This window comes from Crinia signifera, chromosome 4 (genome assembly GCF_055691185.1).
Source record: "Crinia signifera chromosome 4, ASM5569118v1, whole genome shotgun sequence".
In the NCBI taxonomy this organism is placed as follows: domain Eukaryota; kingdom Metazoa; phylum Chordata; class Amphibia; order Anura; family Myobatrachidae; genus Crinia; species Crinia signifera.
The window spans coordinates 275096583-275121124 of record NC_139220.1 but is presented as its reverse complement, the minus strand read 5'-3'; the positions used below and the strand labels follow the sequence as shown (position 1 = coordinate 275121124).

Below are 24542 nucleotides of genomic sequence, written 5' to 3'. Positions count from 1 at the left end.
TCGACCTAATGACTGTCGACCTAAGTCGGGTCGACAATACGACTGTATCCCATGTGGGGGTGTAGCAACCACCCTGTTTGTGATTGTGATCCCATACACAGTTACTATAGCTTGCCATCTTACTGCCAGTGGCCATGCTGTGCGTACATAGGGTTACGCAGGAGGTAGATGTTTGACCGAAGTGCTGCCAATGGTTACATCTTTGTGCAGCTACGATGGTATCCCTGAACCAGGCCCATTGTTTTGTTGCAATTTTGAAGCTGGTAAAGTTAAGATTGACAATGGTCATAGCGTGGTACTTACAGTGCGATTCAGTATCACTTTCGATTCGATTTGATTTGGACTACATAGCCCAAATTGAATAGAAAGTGACCGTGAATCACACAGTGTTAGCCGCATTTGATGCAGATTCGATCCCGATGCATGACCCTGTAGCATCAGGATTGAAAGCAGAAAGACTGTGCAGGCAAGACTATTTTTGCTTCGATCTGCTAGGTCGAAAGGAGGGCCATGCTGCTCAATGCAACATGGCTCCCACTCCTAACCCCCCTCCCCCTCCATCACTGCCTCCCATCCGATGCCGGGACCATCGTATTGAATCGATATAGACAGCCACCAGGTCAGCCCGTGTGTACACCCCATAATTGCACAACGTGACAGAGTTACCCATGTGGCATGTCTGCCATCTCACATGTTTCTCACATGCCACAATTAAATATGGAGGTTGTCATTGGCATCAGCATAAGGTTACGTTGCAATGACTGGGCACAATGTCGGGAACTACATGCTCACATTTTTAAATCCTCTGTATAAGGACTGAAGCTCCTTCTTTGTGAATTTGGTGACAGCCTGGAGCTGGTCCAGTCCCTCTGGCTGGTGCCGCACTGTCGATAGCTCCAATTCACTGTCACTGCTATCTGCAAAACAGGATCACATAGTCACATTCTATACAGTGTTAAGGCAATTCTAGCCGACTGCGGGCCAGATGCACTAAGCTTCAAAAGTGATACAATGGAGAGTGATAAAGAGACAGCCAATCAGCTCCTACCTGCCATGTCACAGACTGTTTTTGAAAAAAAAAAAAGGCAGGAGCTGATTGGTTGATTGTTAATCACTCTCTATTTGATCACAATTGAAGCTTAGTGCATCTGGCCCAGTAAGAGCTACAGTATCAATAATTAAATATCTATTATTCCTGCTAATGTTCCAAAAAACACAATGGGGGAGATGTATAAAACGCAGAGAGAGAAAGAACCAGACAATCAGTTCCTAACTGCCATCTTACAGGGTATATTTTTTAAATGACAGAAGCTATTTGTTGGTACTTTATCTCTCGTCAAAATTTGATAAATCTCCCCGTCTAATTATTCCCTATAACTATCTATTATTTCCTATTGTGGAATCTCCATATATGTACATCAGGCTCTGTCATGTTTAAAATTTCCTATAATACCATTATACAATTATTATTTATCTCTCAGGAAACAATATGCCATTATAATTTGTATTATTTTTAATTATGCCATTAAAAAAGTGCTCACATTTCGGTTGGCATTATTGCATATGATCCCAAATGGTTATATAAGAACTCACCAGTTACTATGTATGACATTAGAACTTGTCATTGGAACATAGATTATTTACATGGGCTTACACTAGGGCTGCCTACTTTTCAGCTTCCCTCTCCGGGAGAAGGGGGCTGAGCCGGCAGACATGCCGTGAAGGGGGCGTGATCAAAGACGGAGCTGAAACTCTGTACTTTATTTGGGGGCATGGCCACTGCGATCTCATCATTATGGCCACGCCCCCCCACATTGCAATGCCGGTATTTCAGGGTCCACAATGACGCAATTCAAGTCATCAGGTCCCCGCGGACCCCCTGCTGAGTGGGAATTGCAGGAGGCTGGGGGATTCCAGGAGGCTTGCGCGCCTTCCTGGGGGGCCGGGAGGCGGACCTGATTTCCGGGAGCCTCCTGGCCAATCATGGAGGTTTAGGAAACCCTGGCTTACACATATACAGTATTACGATTGCCTGTATGCTATATTCACAAAAACAGCAACAGAAGGCTTAAATCAACAAATTCAGACAGAAATCTATTGCATATCACATAAGGTATACTGTATGATACCGGCCAAACGATTGCCAGGGGGCTGTGCAGGGAAGACTTATTTTAAGAAGACTTTGATGACATTGTGCCCATAAAAACTATTATTCCTTATAAATATGGATTCACAGTAGCTCAGAGCTTTCATTTTGGTAGATCTGTGACACAGGGCTGAGTTTAAAATCATAAGAAAAATAAGTGTGCTGCAGTCATGGGATTTTATTACCTATATTTTATTTCTCATTGTGAGTCTGTGAATAATAGACTTGATTACGTTTCCCTGAAGAAGTCAATATTCTTGTTTTCAGTAGGCCAGTGCTGTCGTCATGCGTTGGGGTTTCCCGCGCTGTAATATACCAGATATCATCAGTCTGACTGCGGTGTCACCTTTCAGCGCACTCTCCTCTCCTTTCCAGCTCCTTACCCCCCTACTAAATATAGATCCATCTGCAGACAAGGCATTGGTATACGCAGTACACGGATAGAGTTCCATTGTAAAATGACGCATTGTTAGGGGAGGCGTTCTTATTGGGGGATACCCTCTAAGTTTTTAACTCTTCGCTTGCTGTATACCACGTCATTGTTTGCAGAGGAAGTGAGAACTGTACAGGAATCTGGTCTAGAACCTGCACAATCGTCCCAAAGATTCTGACATGTTCCTAACAAGCATGGATAGCACCAAAACCTGAAATGTTGGGGTGCCTTGAGGGTCGCATTTGGGAACCACTGGCTTATGTGTGAAGATGATCCCAATTCCAATGTTTTACCTATGCAAATAAAGAATATTGCACACATCATAACTTGTTAACTGAAGCTGGACAAAGAAAAACTCCAGTGTAATATTAGGAAACGACAGGCAGCCAGCAATGCAGTAAAATATAGAGTGGTGGTTTGTGGAATGACCTTTTACGAGCAGAACGCTTAGTGCATTAAGGATAGCATGGACTGATAGAGTTAAATGTCATTGTAAAAGAAAGACAAATAAAGCTAACAATAAAAAAATGAATTAAATGTCGTACGCTTAGTGATTCTCAAAGTTAGTATGTTGCTTTGTTCTGGTTTGTGGGGGTCATGCCCCATTGGCAATGTACTGTGGCATATTTTCAACATATTTTAAACTATTCATGATCACATTCAGTCATTAAGGTTTGTAAGATGACCTGGTGTAATTAATATTAAAACTTTAATGGAGACTTCTATGATTTAACTCCAATCTCGGCTGTCAGATTCTGTACGGCCAATGGCCCTTATTCTGGTTCCCTCGCAAAGGCAAATTCCTTCTCAGATGGACAAAACCATGTGCACTGCAGGGGGGCAGATTTAACTTGTGCAGAGAGAATTAGATTTGGGTGAGGTTTTGCTTTAAAGTGAGATCTATTTTGCAGTGTAAAAATAAAGCAATCAGTATTTACCCTGCACAGAAACAACATAACTCACCCAAATCTAATTCTCTCTGCCCATGTTACATCCCCCCCCCCCCTGCAGTGCACATGGTTTTGTCCATGTGAAAAGGAATTTTCCTTTTTTGTGTGTGAACCACCAGAATAAGGGCCATTATGTAATGGGCTGCTCTTCTCTGGCCACTGGTTCGCCTCTGAGTGTTGTCTGTAAGGCTTCTTAAGTAGATGAATAGAAAATGGGAAACACATTACAATCCTCTGGTTGAATTGTAATAAGCTGTTAGCCCCCACTAAGCATGTGATTCTTACTTACATGGAAATACTACTGCAGTATATAAATACAGTAGTTGATTTACAACAGCACATACAGCATGGGTGTGTAATAATGATATGACAAAATGTTCACAGGCAGCACAGGAATTAGAGGTTTATCCCTGTGAGGGGTAAGTTTAGTAATTCAAGAAGAGGGGGTGACCTCCCTCCTTCAGGCGTGCAGTTACGCCCCTGAGCAAAAAATGGAAAATCGTTACAAGGTGAGTAGATTCAAGAGCAGGTTGAGTGCTCTGGGCCATACTTACTGATTGTCCTGGAATGGCCAGGATGCCCGCACTCCTTATACAGACGCGCCCCCCCCCCCCCCCCCCCATCTACTGTTAATCCCCTGAGACAGAAGAAGGGGACAGGCAATGTGGGCATTATAAAGCAGGGAAAAGGGCTACAATGACATGATTGCATACACCTTGTTTGTTTTTAATATTATTTGTCTAATATAACGTGTTCTAGGTTTATGAGAGAGGGCCTAATTCAGTACCCGATGCTGATTTCCGAATATTGCTATTAGGCGATCTTCGATAATCTGCGCATGCGCACACATGGCAGCACACATGCACGACCCCTTAAACTGTGGTTGCATTCTGGAAAATGTGACCGCAATCTAAGAGCCGACACGATGTTGAGGGGGAATTGACGCAGCCTTATGGGGGCACAGCACAGACCACCCAACCGTGTACAGACCACTTGCGGTGCGGGCTGGAACCCAAAACATGGCAGACTGCCTTTGCAGCTAGGCTTTGGTGGCAAGGGGCTTCCGGTAACATGCGCGCGCTTCGCTGTATAGCAAAGCGATCGCATATTAGTGGTGTTATTGCAAGATTTTGCAACTGCATCGCGGGAGGGACCCAGCTTGCATGGTGGCCATGCCAGATGCGAAACTACCATTGGTGCAGCAGGTGCAGCGCACCAGGGCCCCTGAGGACTAAGGAGCCCACTGCTGCCCAAACCAGCAATGCGTTATCCCCTGGCCTGGCCCTCCCACAGACCATTTCGGGCAATACTGAATGCAGGGAGTAGGGTGGAACCCACTGCCTGAGGGACCTGGCCCTTTCCTTAGAGAGGCAGGGATGACCTTGTGTTCCGGACTGATTGCCTATGAGCAATGATGACCACAGCCTGCCACCTATGAGCAATGATGACCACAGCCTGCCACCTATCAGCGCGGATGATCACAGTCACACAGTGCTGCCTCTGTACTTTCTTCTGTCTGTGAATTAAAGGCAGCTCCGAACCGTTGTTGGCACTGTCAGCGTATGTCTGGCCAAACTGAGGAAAGCTGAAAGGTGGGGGGGGGGGGGCTGTCAAAGACAGAGCAAGGGCCACTGTACCTACCTCCACCAAGGTACATGCCCCCTGTTATCCACACTGCGCAGGACTTTGTGCTTGTACCCGTCAACCACTGTCTTCCCCTGTCACCCACTCTTTCTCCTTGACATACTGTGCCTCCCCCTGTCACCCTCTTCCTCTCCCTGTCACCCACTGCCATATTGCATATTGTGGGTTGGATTGGAGGAGGAGGCCTGCATTATTTTTGCATCTGGGCCTGACACCCACAAGCTCCGCCACTGAATCAGGCCCAGAGAATGTTATCTGTGAGTGCGTTCAAGGTATCCATGTAGAGTGCATTGGTAAACCCTACCAATGTTACCATCTGATTGAAGCATACTTTCATTTTTGTTCAGTAACTTTTTACTAAGACACTGGCATATAAATAGATAGATTAGAACACATAACAAATGTGTACATTAAAAATGTAATCGAAAAGTCCCATTTGCAATGAACAGGGGCGCAGGATTTCCCTAAAGGCTGACAAAGCTACATATAAATTTAAATTTTTATATACGGAGTATACTATGATGAGGTCGAGCATATCTAAGAAAACTATTTATTGACTAAAGATAACATTATAACCGCGATCCCCAAAATTGTTCAATATATACAGTATGCTTGATAACAGATGGGTAAATCCAAATGACTGAGGTAGTAATTAATATCCCTTTCACTCCGCTGCAAAAACCTAGGTTATTGCCGGGTTAACTGAGATCGCTCTCAACGTAAATGGCTTACAGATGGAGCGCTTGTCATTCTTGCAGGGGCTGGCGGTCGGATTGCCAACCGCCAGACCACGCCAGCTGCCGGAAGGGGACGCGCGTGCATGTCCCCTTACAACTGAGCTCCCCCCCGGGGTCCCCGCCGACTTGCCACCAGTTCCCGACGTGGTCCCCATCTCCATGAAGCGTAGACGGGCAGGGTTTGCGTCCCCCGCCACACTGTGACTGGGCCATGCGTGTGGGACACTCGCGTGTCCCAGTCAGATGGAGAGCCGGCTCACCAGTGGGGAGCAATCTGGCGAGCCCCGGCGCTGGCTGAGAGGCACTCCATCTGTACATCTGGATCCAGTGACCTGGGAATCTAACTACATTCACTACATAGGGAGAGCTGCATTTGTGGTGCTTGTGGATTATGTCACCCAGTGGTAGTTGCAGAGAAGGGGCAGCAGCACAGTCCAAAATTCATTAGAGGAACCACACATACTGCCAGTGAGTCCCGACCGGTGATGGGTGGAAGTCTTTTGGGTGTAAGTTGGTGTGGCTTCTATTTGAATTCCAGACTGCGATGCAGTCCGACCTCTGAGACTACCACTGTCATCATATCCAAGGTCCAGCAGAGGGAGGCTCCAGCAATATCCTAAGTCGAGACTCTGGTGTTAATTAGTTTAAGCCACAAAATACCCAGGACTAAATCCCGGGTTCCCAGGTCTGGCTGAGACCTGGCCTTTAAACAGATGACATTTTGTCCAGTGTGTCAACATAGGATCTAATATGGGGTATCTCAGAAGTGAATACATCTGGCGATGTTTAGCAAACTGCGCATGCTCTGCGACATTCTACACTTTGATTGAGGAATCGTGGGTAGGCTGATTTCTGACCATGAAATGAGAGTTTCTTGGAGTCGAGTGGGCGGCCACCCTGTGAAGGCACATATGCAAATATCCGTTTCATGGGAGTGTCATGGGGAAGTAGCCAAGACCTTGACACTACCACTGTGGGGTGCAGAGCGGACGCATGCGCAGTGCACACCTGATGCCATTGACATTTGGCAGATTCTTTACCACTTTACATTACATTTAGATAGCAATTTAGCATCCGCTGTGGGCCGAGTGGCAAAGCATAGAGTTTAAAGTCTGGGGGCAGAAGCACAGCTCCAGTATGAAAAGGAAGTACACATAATGTACAGTAGAACGCACTCTGTCGGAAACTGACCGGGCTTTTTGTTTGCACAACACAGTATGTGCATAAATAAAGAATAAATATAAACACATTTAAATTAAAACTAAAAAATGTACATTTGAATAAAAACAAACAAACAAAAAATTGTACCCCTGGTGAGATGTGAACACCAACCGTTCCTTCTCAGTCTCTGCCTCTGGTACCACCTCACCACCTTCCATCATTCCTATCGGTGTCTGTCAGGGTTCCCTCCTTGGTCCCCTTCTGTTCTCCCTGTAGACCTCTTTCCTGGGTGCACTCCTTTGGCCACCAATACCAACTATATGCTGACGACACACAAATCTACCTAACCTCTCCTGATCTGTCCCCCATTGTTCTCTCTCAGGTTTCCAGCCGCCTCTCCGCCATCTCCTCGTGGATGTCTGAGCGCTCTCTGAAGCTCAATATGGACAAAACTGAACTAATTATATTTCCCTCACCATGGTTACACCCCCTACTAATATCTCTATCACTGTTAACAACACTGTCATCTCCCCCGTTGCCCAAACACAGCTGCCTGGGTGTCACTCTCGACTCCTCCCTCTCCTTTGCACCCGGACCATTTTTGTCAGTATATGCAACATTGCTCGCATTAGGCCTTCTCTCCCAGAGTGCAACTAAACTTATCATCCACTCACTGGTCATCTAATGGCTCAACTACTGCAATGTTCTCCTCACCAGCCTCGCTCGATCCCAACTGGCTCCTCTCCAATCTTCTGCAGCCAGGCTTATCTCCTTCTCCCGCCGCTCCATTTCTGCCACTTCCCTTCAACAAAATCTGCACTGGCTCCCATTCCCCTACAGAATCCTCTTCAAAAACCTCACATTCAAACAGGGTCATCTCTAATTCCATTTCTCCATATATCTCCAACCTCATCTCCATTCATACACCCTCCCACCCCCCTATAGACGGCCGACAACTGGCATCTCTCCTCCACCCTGATCACTGCTTCCCACGCTAGAGTTCAGCACTTTGCCTGTACTGCACCCTTTCAGTAGAACACACACCCTCGCTCCATTAGACTCTCCCCGACCTTGCAAAGCTTCAAACAGGCACTGAAAACTCTTTTTATCAAGCGTATCCTTCCACTGCATAACCTAGTCCTGAGGCTGGTCCTCTGACCCCCTGCCTCATGCCTTGACCATCTCTGCCTGTTTACATCCTGCTATCAAGCCACCTCCGACTTGCTTGCATCTCATGTAATCTGTCTGTCTCCCCTTCCTACTAGATTGTAAGCTCCTCCGAGCAGGGCCCTCTTCCCTCGTATTATCAAAGCCCTCTTCTCTTCACATTTCACTCACAGCTCTCCCATACTCAAACACTCAGCGTTCATCTTCATCCACATACTCGTCTCCTTCTTAGGCCACCAGCCCCTAGTAGCACATTGAACGAGTCCTCACTACTTACATTTAAGCTGTAATGTGTATTGAATTGTGGTGCTCTTTTTTTGTTATTTATTTCCCGTAATGTAAAGTTTTGTCTCCCTGTACTGTCCCTTTGTACAGCGCTGCGAAACACTTGTAGCGCCTTATAAATATAATTATATTAATAATAATCGCAGCGCATGGAAGGCGGTGGCATTAAGCACTAGGCCATTAGAGCTAGCCCGTGCTTGTCCGCTCATTCACACCTGATGCAGGAACCCTGAAGTATTTCTTCTGTAGGTGGCTGCTAAATATAGTCTTGTATAAAAATAACTGTATACACTGTACTGTAAATACTGCTGTAAGCCAGGTAGCAGCCACCATTTTGTTAATCTGCTACTTGGTCGCTCAATCGGCCCCAGGGACTCTGTGGGGAAAAGTATGTGGAGCATAGCCCACCCTTACTGAGCTGTGCTCAGTACATTTACATATAGCCCACCGAGTCCCAGGGGCTATATGTGCGACTACGTAGCATACTGTAGTGTATGTATGGAGGCAGACAGAGAAAATAATTCAACAGTCGGATTCCAAAACATGAGTTGATCCAGAGTGGTATCCGATCCTACTGTAGGTAGGCAGAGGGCATAGAAAGCTGTGGTCTTAACCGCTAGGCCATTACAGCTACTGTACCTCTGCTCTGTCAGCTCCTTCACGCCTGATGCAGGAACCCGGAAGTCTTCAGTAATTACTACTTTAGATGCCAATAAATGCTATGCTAACGCTGCTAATCATCTGTATGTGGGGAGTCAAGTGATTTGTGCGCCAGCCCCAAGCTGGTGCCGATGGATCAATTTGAGTGTAGCTCCATTCAAGTGTGTACAGCCGCCATCACTGTTATGTTTTTCCATCATCTTGACCGGACGGTAACTAGTGAGTAGATTTTTATCTCCTGGATAAATTGAGTCTGGTTGATGCCTCTGCATATAAGGCTTTGCAATTGGACCAAACAATTTAGTGACGTGTGGGGGGTGGAATTACCCAGATTAAGTCAAATCGCTGTGATCCAAACAATCAAACTGCAAACAGAATGGATGCACATGCTGTCCTGCTAGTGTCCACCCATGCTCACTGGCCAACTTGATTATCTATCCCGCAGATACAACATACACATTGGGGGCCAGATGTATCAAGCTTCAAAAAGTGATTAGGTGGAGAGTAATAAACAACCAGCCAATCAGCTACTACTTGTCATTATTCAAACCCAGCCTGTAACATGACAGGTAGGAGCTGATTGGCTGGCTGTTTATCACTCTATATTTGATCACTTTTTGGTGCTTGATACATCTGGCCCTTGGCGATAAAATGGGCGAGATTGCTCAGAAGGGCTGAAATGAACGATGACGCTTAGTGCGTACGGCTTTAGTACATAGACTCCTTATTTTCTCTAAGTAATACCTAATTAATGTATTTTGTGTTCAGTTAGCTATATAATAATGAGGATATGACTCTTCCCTGAGATAGCGTGATACTGTATGTGTGAGTCCTACGCAGATATTTTTGGCACTGGACAATTCCTGCGCTGGGCCACACTTTCTGGCCAGTATGACCCTGCAGTACAGGCCACAGATCTGACTTCCCCTCGGCTGCTGATTCACATTGCAGATTGATTTATATAATAGCTAGATGAGAGGTGCCAACTCTCACTGCTTCCTGTGTTTGCCACTTAGGAGTTATTATTGGAGTGCACCAGATAAAAATGAGTTTTCTTTCTATGTTTGTTCTGTGGGCAGAAAGCGAGTTCCCATAAATCATTAGAACTGCAATCTTTATGCGTTGTTGCATTTACATTCTTACAAACATCAAGGGTATTTTAGGGACATACTGCATAGCGACCATATCCAAAGCACTTTTAGACACATGAAGAATAAGGGCCAGATGTACTAAGCTTGAAAAGTGATAAAATAGAGAGTGATAAACCACCATCCAATCAGTTGCGAACTGCCATGTCACAGACTGTGTTTGAAAAATGAAAGGTAGGAGCTGATTGGTTGGTGGTGTATCCCTCTCTATTTTATCACTTTTCAAGCTTAGTATATTGCGCCCTAAATCAGAAACCACCCTCAACTTGTATGTACATAGTAGGGATCGCTACCAGCATCCCCAATTAAAATCCCACCTGGCATGTAAATATGTTCATACAAGTAGAAATGATATAAATGATATGAGTGGTGAATAATTACCTTCCATAGACATCGGCTCCAATATCCCAAATTGTTTGAGAACAGCTACAAACAGTACTATGACAACAGCAATAGCAAACAGTTCCATTCCCTGGATCCCCATGGCAGGCCACCTTCCCCCAGCACGGGGTCCGTGGCACTGGGCATGCAAATCGCCCTGGTCTCCAGCTCTTCCACAACCCAAGTTTAAATCCTCTTTAAGAAATCTAAAATCATATCTCCAGAAATGACCAATGAAAAATATCCCGGTGAGGGAGAAAGGATCCAGGGTGGGTACCAAGACTCTCCAAACAAACCAGGCAGCAAGCAAAATATGCCAGAGTGGAAGCAGAGCTTAATAACCAGTGGAGATGGCTTCAGGTCAGCATCTTTCAGGATGGAAGAACTTACAGCCTCTGCTGTACTGAGGAACTCCTCAAGTGACCAACAGTGGTGGCATTTGCTGGGTCACAGAGATGCACTGGGACATTTCTATCTACAATGTTGTGCAATGGGTGTCAGCCCAACAACGTCCCATTAGAGGCTGAAGAACTAGCTGGCTCTGTTCAACTTCTCACCCCCCCTCCCCTATCCATCCTTCTCTCTAATGTGGGATAGGGAGGAGCATAAGAGGTGTACCACTCTCCCGTTACATACATTGATTGAAATCAAGGTTTCCATAGAAATGCAGGAGTGATGGTCTTCAGGAAGAAAAAGACTTACCTCAGCAAGCCCGCGGTTTTGAAAAGTGAGCTGCAGGATTTTCCAGCCATGTACAGAAAGTAATGTGTACAGTATGAGAGGAAGAAGGAGAAAAACACAGGGAAGGAGGGAGGGGAGGATGGAGCAGCAGCGATGCTTCTGAATCCTCTACTGTAAGGTCAAATACAGTTAGTGATGTCAGCAGGAGATATATTTTATTCCTCTTATTCTTTACTCTACTTCATATATTTCTTAAACATTTTCCAGAGATGAATGGCAGGCATACCTGAGGATATGCAAAATAATCCATGTTAGCAAGAGACTGTTCATAAGCATGGCAACCTGTGACTATAACACAAGTCAGTTGACATTAACCGCACATATGATTAATGTCCCGTAGACATGATGCTATTCTGACTAGCTTTTTTATATATAGTCAAAATCGAATCGAAATTTGTTCGGTTTCAGCTGCATTTGATGCCGATTCGATCCCAATGTCCCGCAGCATCGAAATCGAATAGAAAAATAGACTGTGTAGGCATGACTATATAGTATAGATCTGTCTATATAGTCTAAATCGAATCAGGATCAAATAGCAAGGCGATCGCACCGTGTGTATACCCCTTAAGACTGCGGAATCAGCTCCTAACTGCCATGTTACAGGCTGTGTTTGCCAAAATTGGACGAGGTGTACTAAAGGAATATGGTAAAATCCCATGACTCCTGGGCTTTGGTGTGGCGGTAAAGCTTCTTTCTGCATTCAGCACCTGGAGGGATCTAACCAGATCCCTCCCAGCACTTTTGGACTATAAGGGGGAATTCAATTAGATGCTGTCATTTACTGTACCAAAGGACTGATTCAGGATCGCTCGCTGTGATCCAAATTTGGCCCCAGCCCCAATGGTTGGGGTTTGCACATGCGCATTTATGCGCATGTGCAAGCCCAGGGAGCAAACGGATTCAGTGAGTTACACACTCGCCAGGCCGCTTGCTGCGGGGAGGGAGGGCCGGAAGCGTGCAAGGGGCGGTAGCAGGGCAATGCCCAGTATTTCATGGGCATCCCTATAAAAATGCTGGGCGTTCCCCAGTAGAAGCAGGCATAGTAATGCATTCTTGGTGTGGGCGGATGACTTCACAATGTCAGTGCCTACCCTGTCTTTGGCGAACAGCGACGGGAATAAGAGTCAGTATAGACTGATAATTTCCTTCCCCTTCAGCCACTTGCGAGGGGATGTGTTCGCATACAAATTCCCCGGCAGGGTACCGAGGAGATTCAGTGGTGGGAGGAGTTTTTTAACCCTTTTGCTAAGCAGCGAACAACCGATGCTTAGCGAGTGAACCTGAATGAGGCCCCAAGTGTGAAAGAAGGTGGTATCCTTGTGCTTTAAAGTCTGGGTGTGGTATAGGGTTCCGACAGTCGGGATCCTGACAGTCATTAGCCCAACGTCGGGATCCCGACTCCCCGGACTCAGACAGCATGGTGAACGCAACAAAGCCCCTTGCGGGCTCGCTGCGCTCGCCACGCTGTGGGCACGGTGGCTCGCTATGCTCGCCACCTATTCTATTCTCCCTCTATGGGGGTCATGGACCACCACGAGGGAAAATAGCAGGTGGCCATCGGGCACCCGTCTGTCGGCGTTTTGACAGTCGGGATCCCGACGTCGGGTAAATGACTGCCGGGATCCCGTCTGTCGGGACCGTGTCCGGCACCCTATTCAATTAGAGCACCCTTTTCTCTAAAGGAAATGACTGTGTTAATGGGCGCCAACCCATAGAATCCGGGATAAGTTTCCAGACCTATGGGTTAACACAATTGCTGCACCCGAGAACAGTCTATTTATCTGGGATTTATTTATGAGCCTAAGCAAAGGCTTGAAAAAAAAATCCCTGTTAACTGCAACATGTGGGCTGCCTTCAGGAACTAATTTTATAGCCCAGCTGCTTCAATTAGCCAGTAGTAAATTGCCACAGCTAATTGAATTTCCCCTAAGGATCATCAACTCTTTTGCACTTTGCAGGGATCAAACACTTTTCACATGTTCAGAATAATGTTCAATCACATTCCCCAGACTGCTAGAAAGATTCAAATCACAAAGGATCTGCTGCCAAGGTCACAAAGTACATATGGACTAATACAGACATGTCCAAACTGTGGCCCTCCAGCTGTTTTGGAAACTACAAATCCCAGCATGCCTTGCCATAGCTTTAGCATTCCCTAATAGCAAAATAGTTTCAAGGCATGATGGGTCTTGTAGTTTCACAACAGCTGGAGGGCCATAGTTTGGACATACCTGCTCTAATGTTATGCTAATGGTCAGCAGTGTCTAGGTCGACAGTCATTAGGTCAACACCAAAAGTTGGACCTAGACAAAATGTCAACACAAACAAAATGTCGACCTGGAAACCTTCAACAAATGAAAAGGTTGACGTAAGTATTTCAGGTATTTTTGGTGTCAATGTTGACACCTGAACATGTGGACCCCCAGTTAGTGTCCCATGACCCCTCTGATGGCCTGCTTGGTTCCCCATACTTTTGGCCAGGTTCCTTGCTCCACTACCGCTGTCCCCATTTCCCAGTCGGAGTCCACGTGGATGTCAAAGTATTAAAAAGCCATATTAGAGTAGAAAATGCGAACCCCCTCCCTTTTGTCAACATTTTCAGGTGTTGATCATTGCCACGTCGACTGTGTGTCAACTTTTATCTATGTTGACCTTGTGCATGTTGACTATTGACCTAATATCCTGTACTTTGCACATATGCAGGAGCCATTGGAAGCAGAACAGCGGCATACGTCAGTTGATTGACAGCCTGTAGCAGTTTGAAGACGAGGAGCAGGCATACATGGCCTCCGTTTCCCAAAACAAAGACATGTCATCTCCTTTTGTGGGAGCACCAATGTCAGAATCTCTGCCTTGCAATGGAGATTTTCTGGCCTCTTTGTAGGAGGTGAGGCGGTTGGCTTTCATAACCACACAGGTCATTCTGCCGGCCAATGGTGTTGCAGGTGATTGGATGCTGCATCCTAGGAAGCAGCGCATGATCACAAATGCATACACTACCGTATCTGTATATCTGTGATGCATATTCCAACCAGATCGGAATCAAGACCATTGTGTTATTAGTTAATACAGACTATACTTCAAAAACCAATGCACCTGTTGTTACATGAATGTATTGAAGTCATTGTTTCGTACATCCACTATTCTACAACGATATCAGTTTTCTCTGTAGCTCACTCTCATATGACTGTTACAGTCGTTATTATTCACTTATTTGTATTACTGTGTTCCATCTTCTATCATTACAAATGATATCCACTCAAATAAGGTTCTTGTTAAACCTCCTGCTTCTGAACAAGTAGATTGACAGGAGTTGCACATCCTAGACCGCCAACATTACCTAAGCAAAATTATTTGCAGATCTGAACATAACACTCATTTGTGCTTGAGCAACATCTCATTCCAAAACCATTGACATTACCATAGAGTAGGTCCCCCATTTGCTAATATAAGTGCCCCACTCTTACACAATTTTGGAACATGGCTACAGGGTTTATTCAACCACATGGTGTATAATGAGGTGAAGTTGGGGATTTGTGCAGGCCAGTCAAGTTCTTCCACATCAAACTCTGGAATATTTTTTTATGGTTTGGGGCACTGTCAATTCTGAAACAGGACAGGGCCTTCCTCAACCTTGCTAACAAGTTGGTAATGAACAGTATTCTGCACAGTATACTGTTCACAAGAAAAAATGGGCCCAAACCATAAAAAAAAACAAAGTCTATTACAGTATTACTACTTCAAAAATATACTGGCATCCACAAAACCCAGATGGTGAAGAGTGATTTCTCACTGGAGAGACTGCTGCTCCAGAGTCCATTAGGAGAGTGCTTTATACCACTCCTGTCAGCCTATGACATTGCACACCTAAGGCTTATGTGCTACTAGTCCACTATGGAAGCCAAACCTACAGTATGAACCATTTTTCTGTTGTTGTTGCCATCAGTAGCAGTATGGAACTCAGTATTAGGGCTCAATCCAATTAACTCACCCATGCACACAAGGGGTGTCAAGTGTAACTGCTGTCAAAGGCATCGGAAATCACCCTCCTCATGGCCCTAGATTTGCATATTGGCTAATTCTCCTGATCTAGCTATAAGACAAATGTTAAAATTCAGCATTTCCGACACATTGGAATCTGATCTGTGTGGGGATTACTGACTGGATGATTGTGGCCGTCATCCAATCTGATGCGCTCACCGCCACCTCTGTCTGTGCTTGTACGAGCGTATTACATGCCGCACCTCTCACACTCTCATAACATTTTGAGCATTGATGATAGAGCAGTAAACTCCTAGGCTGAGCAGCTTGTCACAAACATTCAGTATTCTTATACCTAAGTAAACCTTAGCCTATTACAGGCTGTTTATGGCAGTACCATTTTCTCATTTATCCTGCATTCTGGGATTCTAAATTTATGGACCAGATGCACTACGCTTCAAAAGTGATAAATTGGAGAGTGATAAACAACCAACCAATCAGCTCCTGCCTGACATTTTTCAACAGCCTGTGACATGGCAGTTAAGAGCTGGTTGTTTATCACTCTCCATTTTATCACTTTTGAAGCTTAGTGCATCTGGCCCTATATCTGCATTATTTGGTCTTGGCTCATCAATTAGATAAAATTGATGACATCACTCAACCCAAGTATGGTGATGTCACCAGCCTCCCATTACATCAGAATTGTTTTGAGGATGATCGGTGGTAGGGTGGCCAATCTTGGGATCGGTGGGATCCCGGCATTTGGCCCCTAAAACGCCGGGATTTCCAATCCCGGGATTTCGGGATTAGACTGCGCATGCGCAGTCTAATGCCAGGCAGCGTCTGAGCTAGTTCTCAGACGCTGCCTGGCTTCTCCCATCCCAGGCAGTGCGGCTCTGCGCAGCGTGACGACGTCAGAGGTCAAGCTGCGCAGGCCACACAACAGCCGCCTCATCCTGTGCGCACATCGCTGACCTCCCACTGCTTCATGAGACCACCCACTCACCCAGGCTGCCTGCATTTGCCTCTTCCCGGACACCCATACCATCTCCTGTCGCCCACCCACCCAGGCTGCATCCTCTCGCCTACATCCGCCCAGCTCTATCACCTCATCCTGTGCACACAGCGCTGACCTCCCACCGCTTCATGAGACCAAAAGGCTGCCTGCATTCGCCTCTTCCCGGACACCCATACCATCACCTGACGCCCACCCACCCAGGCTGCATCCTCTCGCCTACATCCGCCCTGCTCTATCGCCCGGCCGCACCACACCTGTAAGTAAAAATGAGGGCGGGGTTTTGTATTAGGGAAGCCAATCTCGGTATCCCGGGAATCCCGGGATTGGGCATTTTTCAATCCCGAATTCCGGGAATGAAAAAATGCCCCGGGAATGGCATCCCTAATCGGTGGGCACATTTTAGCTTCTTTATAGAGATAAAGTGTTTAACATTCAAAAACATCACACATCTCTTTTATACTGTATGCTATTTGGCCATTCAACCTTATATTACTGTATATCTGTCTTTATGTTTCTGTCTATGTACTGTATATAGCAGTGGTTCCCAAACATTTTTTGAATCACAGGACTCTAGAGTATCACGAATCGATTCACGCACCCCTAGGCCAAAAGTTTCTTATTGAGAAATAAAAAAAAAAAAAAAATGTAATTTTAAATTTTGTTTATATGTCATCCTTAAGATTAATTATGTGGTGAGGGATTGGATTAGCTGCTGTTTGTCCACAAATTTTATAATACGAAGCCACAAGCAATAGTTTTACTTATTATGCTGACCAATTAGAATGAGATCTACTCCTGGACCACCAACCCAGGGCACCCCTGCAAGTGTACCACGGCACACAGTTTGGGAACCACTGGTATATAGTAATCCATTTATTGCTAATATATATTTGACTTTCATTTACTTGTATGCATTGTTTCTCTATTTGTGTCTGTCTAATGCGCTAGTCCTAAGTATTTCCCTCGCCCTGTGCTGGAAATCTCTTGTTCACCCCTTGTGCTCTCGCCCCCTCCTTCCGCCCTATCATATACAGTATTTTGCCTCCTCTGATTCTCTCTCTCAGCATTTCTGCCAGTGATGTTATTTGAGCCCCAGAATGAGAGCTAAGATACAGTGGAGATTGATTCCTCTTTCTTTCAATGTAAAATATTAAAGATGTTTAAATGGATAAAAGCTCTAGACGGTGGAATCTATTCTGCATTACACAAATAGGATTCCTGCTCCATTAAAAAGCAAGACCTTTAAGTCTATATGCTGATAAGGGGAAATAGTTTGTAGGGGACACTCCTGTTTACACATTACAAAGATGATCACACTAATGATTTATCTGAGAAAGCATAATGGGATATAGCCGGTCAGAAGGTTCAAGAAACTATCAGGGCAGCAGAAATAACAGAGGTAGAGGAGGGTGCGCCAGGAGCCGTGCTGCAACTGGTAACGGTCAAATTGATGGAAAACAGAGAAGATAGGAGTTTTGTGTATATACCAGTTATTTACTGTATATCGGGACGGTCCCGTTAATTGCAGGCTGTCCCGCTGTCCCTCCCGCGGTTTCAGTGTCCCGCACGGGGGGGCATTTGGGGGGCAGCAGTCGATCACCTCTGCTCGAGCAGCCGGTGATCGTTAAATAGAAGCCACGCACACTCGCACAGCATCTCTGCAGTGCAGGGAGGGAGACGGGGGCTGCCCAGCAACTCGGGGAGCACTGGACGCCACCCTAATTGATGAAAACAGGTGTCATGGTGCTAGGCCCCACCCCTTCTGTTGGAAGACCTGCTCACCATATGTGAAGCCCCGCCCTTTTGGGTCCACCAAATTTGTGGCACGGGAGGTCCCGAATTACAGAGTATCAAAGCTGGAAGGTATGCTGTAGCTACTTACACTACATAGGTACAGATTCTCTCCACTCAAAACCATTTCTTCTGTGCCATGATACCTTCTCAACTGCACCGCAGAGGTAAGTGGCCACACAATCATACATACAAAAAAAAAATTTAAGAAAAAAGAAAAAGTATGATTCAATATTTTTTTAACCTGCAATCTTGTGTGCCCCACCAATCCTTGGGATACGGTCATTTGGTCTCCAATAAAAAGGTCAACAATCATTGGGTCGACATGCAGAAAGGTCGACATGGGATTAGGTCAACATGGGTCTAGGTCGACATGCGTTAGGTCAACAGGGTCATTAGGTCAACATGGGCAATTTTGACAGTCAAAAGGTCGACATGGGGTTTTTCACTGTTTTTTGAGCTGACATGTGCCGACAGGTGGTATTTCATGCCATACCATCCACTAGGGCATGGTGGGAGAATAAAATAGTGTGCGGAGTGTAGCGAGGCACCGAGCCCAAAGCATGGCGTGCACAGCAAGCCATGCGAGGGGACACGGTGCACTTTAACCTGTGTCCATGTCAGTATAAAATGTATAAGATGTATAATGTTTTTGAATGTTAAAAACGTTATCTCTATAAAGAAGCTAAAATGTGCCCACCAATCATCATCAAAACAATTCTGATGTAGTGGGAGGCTGGTGACATAACCATGTTTAAACACAGAGAATTAGCAGCGCTCTTGTTTAATGATGAGTGAATACCACTTAAAACTGAATATTTAATGTTAAAAATGAATGATCATAGAACACTTCAAATGCACATGATGTGCATGATAACATATATAAATGTACAATAACATATATAAAACCACATCAATAAAAATCAATGATAACCAATGAATTGGCTGTGTGGCCAGATCTCACGTGGGGAGGTGGGCCCAAATGGGGTTTCAATGTAACCTGCACTGTCCACACTGTAGTAGTCCCAAAAGAAAGAAGGATTCCAATTGATTCGGCAGTGTAGTGCAACTTTATTCACATTATATCATGCGATGGTGTCCCTTATTCACGTTACATCACACAGTAGTTCAACTTTACCTTATATACATTACTCCTCATCCTCACATTATTCACATTATACCCTTAGAAAAAAATCCTGAGAAAATATTGTATTTTAAGCACCTCCATGGCCACACTGCAACCCAGCACAAAGCAGTGTGTGCTGGGCAGAGGAGAAGAACTGCAGCTGCTGCTGTTACTTAAGGAAAGGGGGCCCGGGGGCCCCACTGGGCCCTTCCATCAGACTTTGGCCTCGTCACCCCTGATAATACCACACAGTAATGCTCCTTACACATGACACACATTATTAATGTCCTTATAAACATAATGCCCCTTACACATTATGCCAACCTTTATATGCCCTTCATGTCCCATAAGGAGCCCATACACGGTCCGTTGTGGTCCGGCTCCGTTCTGTACTATGCGATGCGCGCTCACGCACATCACATAGTACGGTACAAAAAGTATGTGCTGCACATACTTTTTGTACTAGCTGCACGTCGCATCGGATCACATTGCATGCACACTGCATGCACAAGGCATGCGATGCGATGCGTCCCTCACCCCCGTTATGAATGAACCTAAATGAAGCCATTAGTTTATTGTACATTTTATGTATATCATTTCTTTCCTCCCATACTAGACTACACAGGCAGTGTGTATATTCTATTTTGCATTGTCATGTAAGTATTTACTACTATTTTACTATCCGCTGCCTCTGAGTATCCCACCGTGAGTGCAATCTTCCAGTGACCGCTCAGATATATTACAGTTCCTATGCACTATGTTGTGAAATATTTATCAACTCACAGAAATGCAATTTTACAACACCATGGTGGGGGATAAAACCACCAAAGTAAAACGGAGAATACTATATTATAGACAGGATGGGAGAGCAGATGCAAACGGGGTGTAAATCATGTGGAAATGACAGCCGTGAGTGGTTCATGAATTCTGTAGCACAGAATAATAGAAAATGACATTTCCTCTCCCTTCTCTATGAGGAACACAGCACAACTGGGACGCCTCTTCTCATCCCATGTACTATAAGGTCAGCCACAGGCCGCCTCTCCATGGCACATATAATGATTACAGAAATCTATCTGCTCTGATCTCACAGACAGGGAAACTCCACCAGCAACTGGTATAAATCTATACTGGTCTGTCCAGTCTGGGGATGATTTACATACATAGGGGTTTATGTACCAAGATGAGAGTTCTATTGAAGATGGAATGTTGCCATGGGCAACCAATCAGAATCCCTATTTATTTAGCACCTTTTAGAATATAATAGACAGAATCTCATTGGTTGCCCATAGCAACATCCCATCTTTAATAGAACTCCCATCTTCGTAAACAAACCCTTTATAACCTGAGAGCGGATTCATCGCTGAAGTTTAAATTAGGAATGGCCATCAACCATCGATGGATTGTTGGTATTTTCCATCGATGGTAGAGGTATCATGGCTCTCTGCTATCGATGGCAGAGAAGTGGCTATGTCTTTTTTTTTTACGATGAGGGTGCTTAGTGCTTAGCTGCACGTGTCTAGCAATTGGTCCTACTTGTTTAAGCAGATTTTTCATGTGTCTTTTGGGAACAATTACAGGCCACTTCATCATCAGGCCCATGGGGATTTTATACACAGAATGTTACTTTAAAACCATATTCAGTAAATGCTTGATTAATTAATGTGAGACTATCAGGGGCAGTGGTGTAGCTAGGTGCCACGGTGCCCGGAGCAAGGGCATGTCCCCCGTCCCCCCCCCCAATTTGTAGTAGGCGGGTAATGAACTGAGAAATAAATGTAGTCAGGAAGGTGGGTTAAAGTTGCACAGTGCTGTACAATTTATTAATAAAATGTAGGTGAAGTATGGTGGTTGGATACCTCGATAGAGGATGGTTGGGGGGTAGGGATAGTCACTAAGGCCCACAGGTAGATGTCCTCTTTTCTCTCACTGTGGGTGCAGTGTGAGGATGTTGTATCAGATACACAGTCCTGGGGTCCAATGGGGGGGTGTCTGATCCCTGCTGTGTGCTGGGGGAGCCCTTGCGGGAATGGGGGTAATCAACAGATCCCCTTTTACCATATGAAGTGCTGGGTCTTATGTCTCCTCCCGTGTGCAGCGGGGTCAGGACTCTGGTGGTAATGTCCCGATCGTGTCTCTGTACTTGTTGGACTTGTGCTGTGTGCAGGGGGAGCCCATGCGGTGATGGGGGAGATCAACAGATCCCCTTCTACCATAGGGGTTAAAACCCTTATGTTCCCCCCTGTGTGCAGCGATGTCTAGACTGTGCCCCGATCCCGGGTGTGTGTCTGCAGCCTTGTGTTGTGAAGCGGAGTGTGTGGGACAAGGAGTGGCGTCCCACACACTTCCCTTCCCAATCTAATTCATGTTACATCTGCCCCACCTGCAGTGCACATGAATTTGCCAGAAGGAGTGAACCAGTACACATTATGCCACACAGAAAAACTAGTTCATAGTATGCCTCAGTGCAACCGCCACCCCCATGCTTGTGATTTAGCTACAGTTGTGCTCATAAGTTTGCAGAATTTATGATTTACAGAATTTATGATTTTCTGGCCATTTGTCAGAGAATATAATTGATAACTCACAAACGTTTCTTTCACTCATGGTTAGTGGTTGGGTAAAGCCATTTATGGTCAAACAACTGTGTTTGCTCCTTTTAAATCATAATGACAACAGAAACTACCCAAATGACCCTTACCAATAGTTTACATAATCTGGAGATTTTGGCCTGATGACATGCACACAAGTTGACACAAATGGGTTTGAATGGCTACTAAAGGTAACCATCCTCACCTGTGATCTGTTTGCTTGCAATCAGTGGCCCTTATTCTGATTCGAGCGGTACGGCCCGCGTGCGGCCGTACCGCCGATGTTTTCCGTCTGCACATGCGCAGAGGTCAATCTGCGCATGTGCAGCCCCATTCGCCGCAGACGTATTTCGTCCGCCGCAAATGGGGCGTATAGGGGCGTGAGGGGCTTCATACCCTCATTTCCCTATGTATACGCCCCGCGTTTCATGGGCGTTCCCATGCAAACGCGGGGCGTATGCATGCTAATGAGGCTATGACGCCACTGATGGGGGCGGAAAGCTGACGTCGCCGGATGTCAGCTCTCAGCCCCCATACAAGCTATCACACGGACGATTGTCCGTGTGGTCTCAGCTTGCGGGACCTGGTGGGGCGTGCGGCCCTGCCTTCGATGGTCGCCGACCATCGAATGCAGGGGGCAGCTCCCACCATGGTGGAGGCGTACGCCCCACCATTTTCGTGCGGATCGCCAGCCGTCCGTGTACGGACGGCCGTGGCGATCCGTAGTGTGGGCGGGGATTGGTTTGTGCGGCCGGAGCACCGTGTGCGGCTCTGGCCGCACCAACCAGAATAAGGGCCAGTGTGTACTGTATGTATAAAAGGTCAGTGAGTTTGTGGTCTCCTGAAAGACCCTTGCATCTTTTATACAGTGCTGCACTGACGTGTCTGGATTCTAAGTCATGGGGAAAGCAAAAGAATTGCCAAAGGATCTATGGGAAAAGGTAATTGAACTGTATAAAACAGGAAAGGGATATAACAAGATATCCAAGCAATTGAGAATGCCAATCAGCAGTTCAAACTCTAATTAAGAAGTGGAAAATGAGGGATTCTGTGGAAACCAAATCACGTTCAGGTAGAGCAACAAAAATTTCAGCCACAACTGCCAGGAAAATAGTTTGGGATGCAAAGAAAAAACGACAAATAACTTCAGCTGAAATACAGGACTAGTTGTTTCAAGATGCACAATAAGGAGGCATTTGAAGAAAAATGGGCTGCATGGTCGAGCTCAAGAATTTACAGGAACTGGAGGCTTTTTGCCAAGAAGAATGGGCAGCTTTACCATCTGAGGAAATAAAGAGCCTCCTCCACATCTACCACAAAAGACTTCAAGCTGTCATTGATGTTAAAGGGGGCAATACACGGTATTAAGAACTGGGGTATGTAAACTTTTGATCAGGGTCATTTGGGCAGTTTCTGTTGTCATTATGATTTAAAAAGAGTAAACACAGTTGTTTGACAATAAATGGTTTCACCCAACCACTAACCACGAGTGAAAGAAAAGTTTGTGAGTTGTCATTCATATTCTCTGACAAATGACCAGAAAATCACAAATTCTAAGGTATGTAACCTTATGAGCAGGGACGTGCAGTCAGGGGAGGCAGGGGAGGCAGTGCCTACCCTATCATTAATGTTTAATATAACAATACAATACAAAGAAAATATTTATGACACATATTATGTGTCATATGTATGCTTTGTATTATTACAATCATTTTTACTGTGTGTTTTTTTTTTTATTAGCTTAGGAGGCACCAAGAGCGGTGCCTCTCGCTGTCCATATTAATGTAACAGACACAGGGGCGGGCAGTGGGCAGGGCTGAGAACAGAGCTGTAAAAGCTCATTTAAAAAAGATGCATAGGCGGCACCTATAGCGGTGCCTTGGTGCCAGGGAAGTCCTTTCTGCCTATATGAAAGCACGCCCCTGTCACTGAGGCAGATGTGATTGGGCACAGTGGCGCTGTCTCAGTGACAGGGGCAGCTTTCATAAAGGCAGAAAGCGCGTCCCTGAACCATGGCACTTCTATAGGTGAGGTGCCGCTTATAGCGCTCTGAACTTTTTCAAGGTGGACGAGCCGTGCAACCACTGCACAGCTCGTCTGCTTACTTCTTGTATTGCCGAGTGTGGGGGGCGGAGCTGGGCAGAGACGAGCCGCAAGCTCCCGCTGTATTCCGTCCATCAGGCACCGACACGCGCTCTGCTCCCCAGTCCCCTTTACTGTGCGGGGTCTCTCTTCTTCTGCCTCCCGCCCGGCGCACTTCTTCTGTGTCTGGGTGCCTGTTCCAGGACGGGACGCTGCCGTCACTACTGCCATGCTGTCTGCTGCCTGGGTATCCAAGTAAGCGGTGCCTGGGCTAATCAGTCATTTGTGTTTGGCGCTTGTGGAGGGTGGGGGCTGTGGTTTTTTTTGGCATACTGTAGGTGTTTATTTGTGTTTGTGTTGTGACAGAGGTGTGTATCTGTATTTGTGTAAAGTGACAGGTGTGTGTTTGTGTAAAGTGACAGGTGTGTGTTTGTGTAAAGTGACAGGTGTGTGTTTGTGTAAAGTGACAGGTGTGTGTTTGTGTAAAGTGACAGGTGTGT

General features: G+C 45.7%; 1 protein-coding gene across 4 annotated transcripts in view; it reads right to left on the bottom strand.

Annotated features, from left to right (window-relative positions):
- KCNIP3 (potassium voltage-gated channel interacting protein 3) overlaps window positions 1-24542 on the bottom strand; it is a 119023-nt gene that overhangs the window by 25921 nt on the left and 68560 nt on the right. For 3 of the 4 annotated variants that reach the window (XM_083184583.1, XM_083184582.1, XM_083184584.1), the window contains one exon: window positions 793-917. In XM_083184583.1, the coding sequence (XP_083040709.1) occupies window positions 793-917 (125 nt within the window). Of the gene's footprint in view, window positions 1-792; window positions 918-10712; window positions 10890-24542 lie in introns of those variants that run through there. The other variant, XM_083184585.1, reaches the window with a different exon arrangement.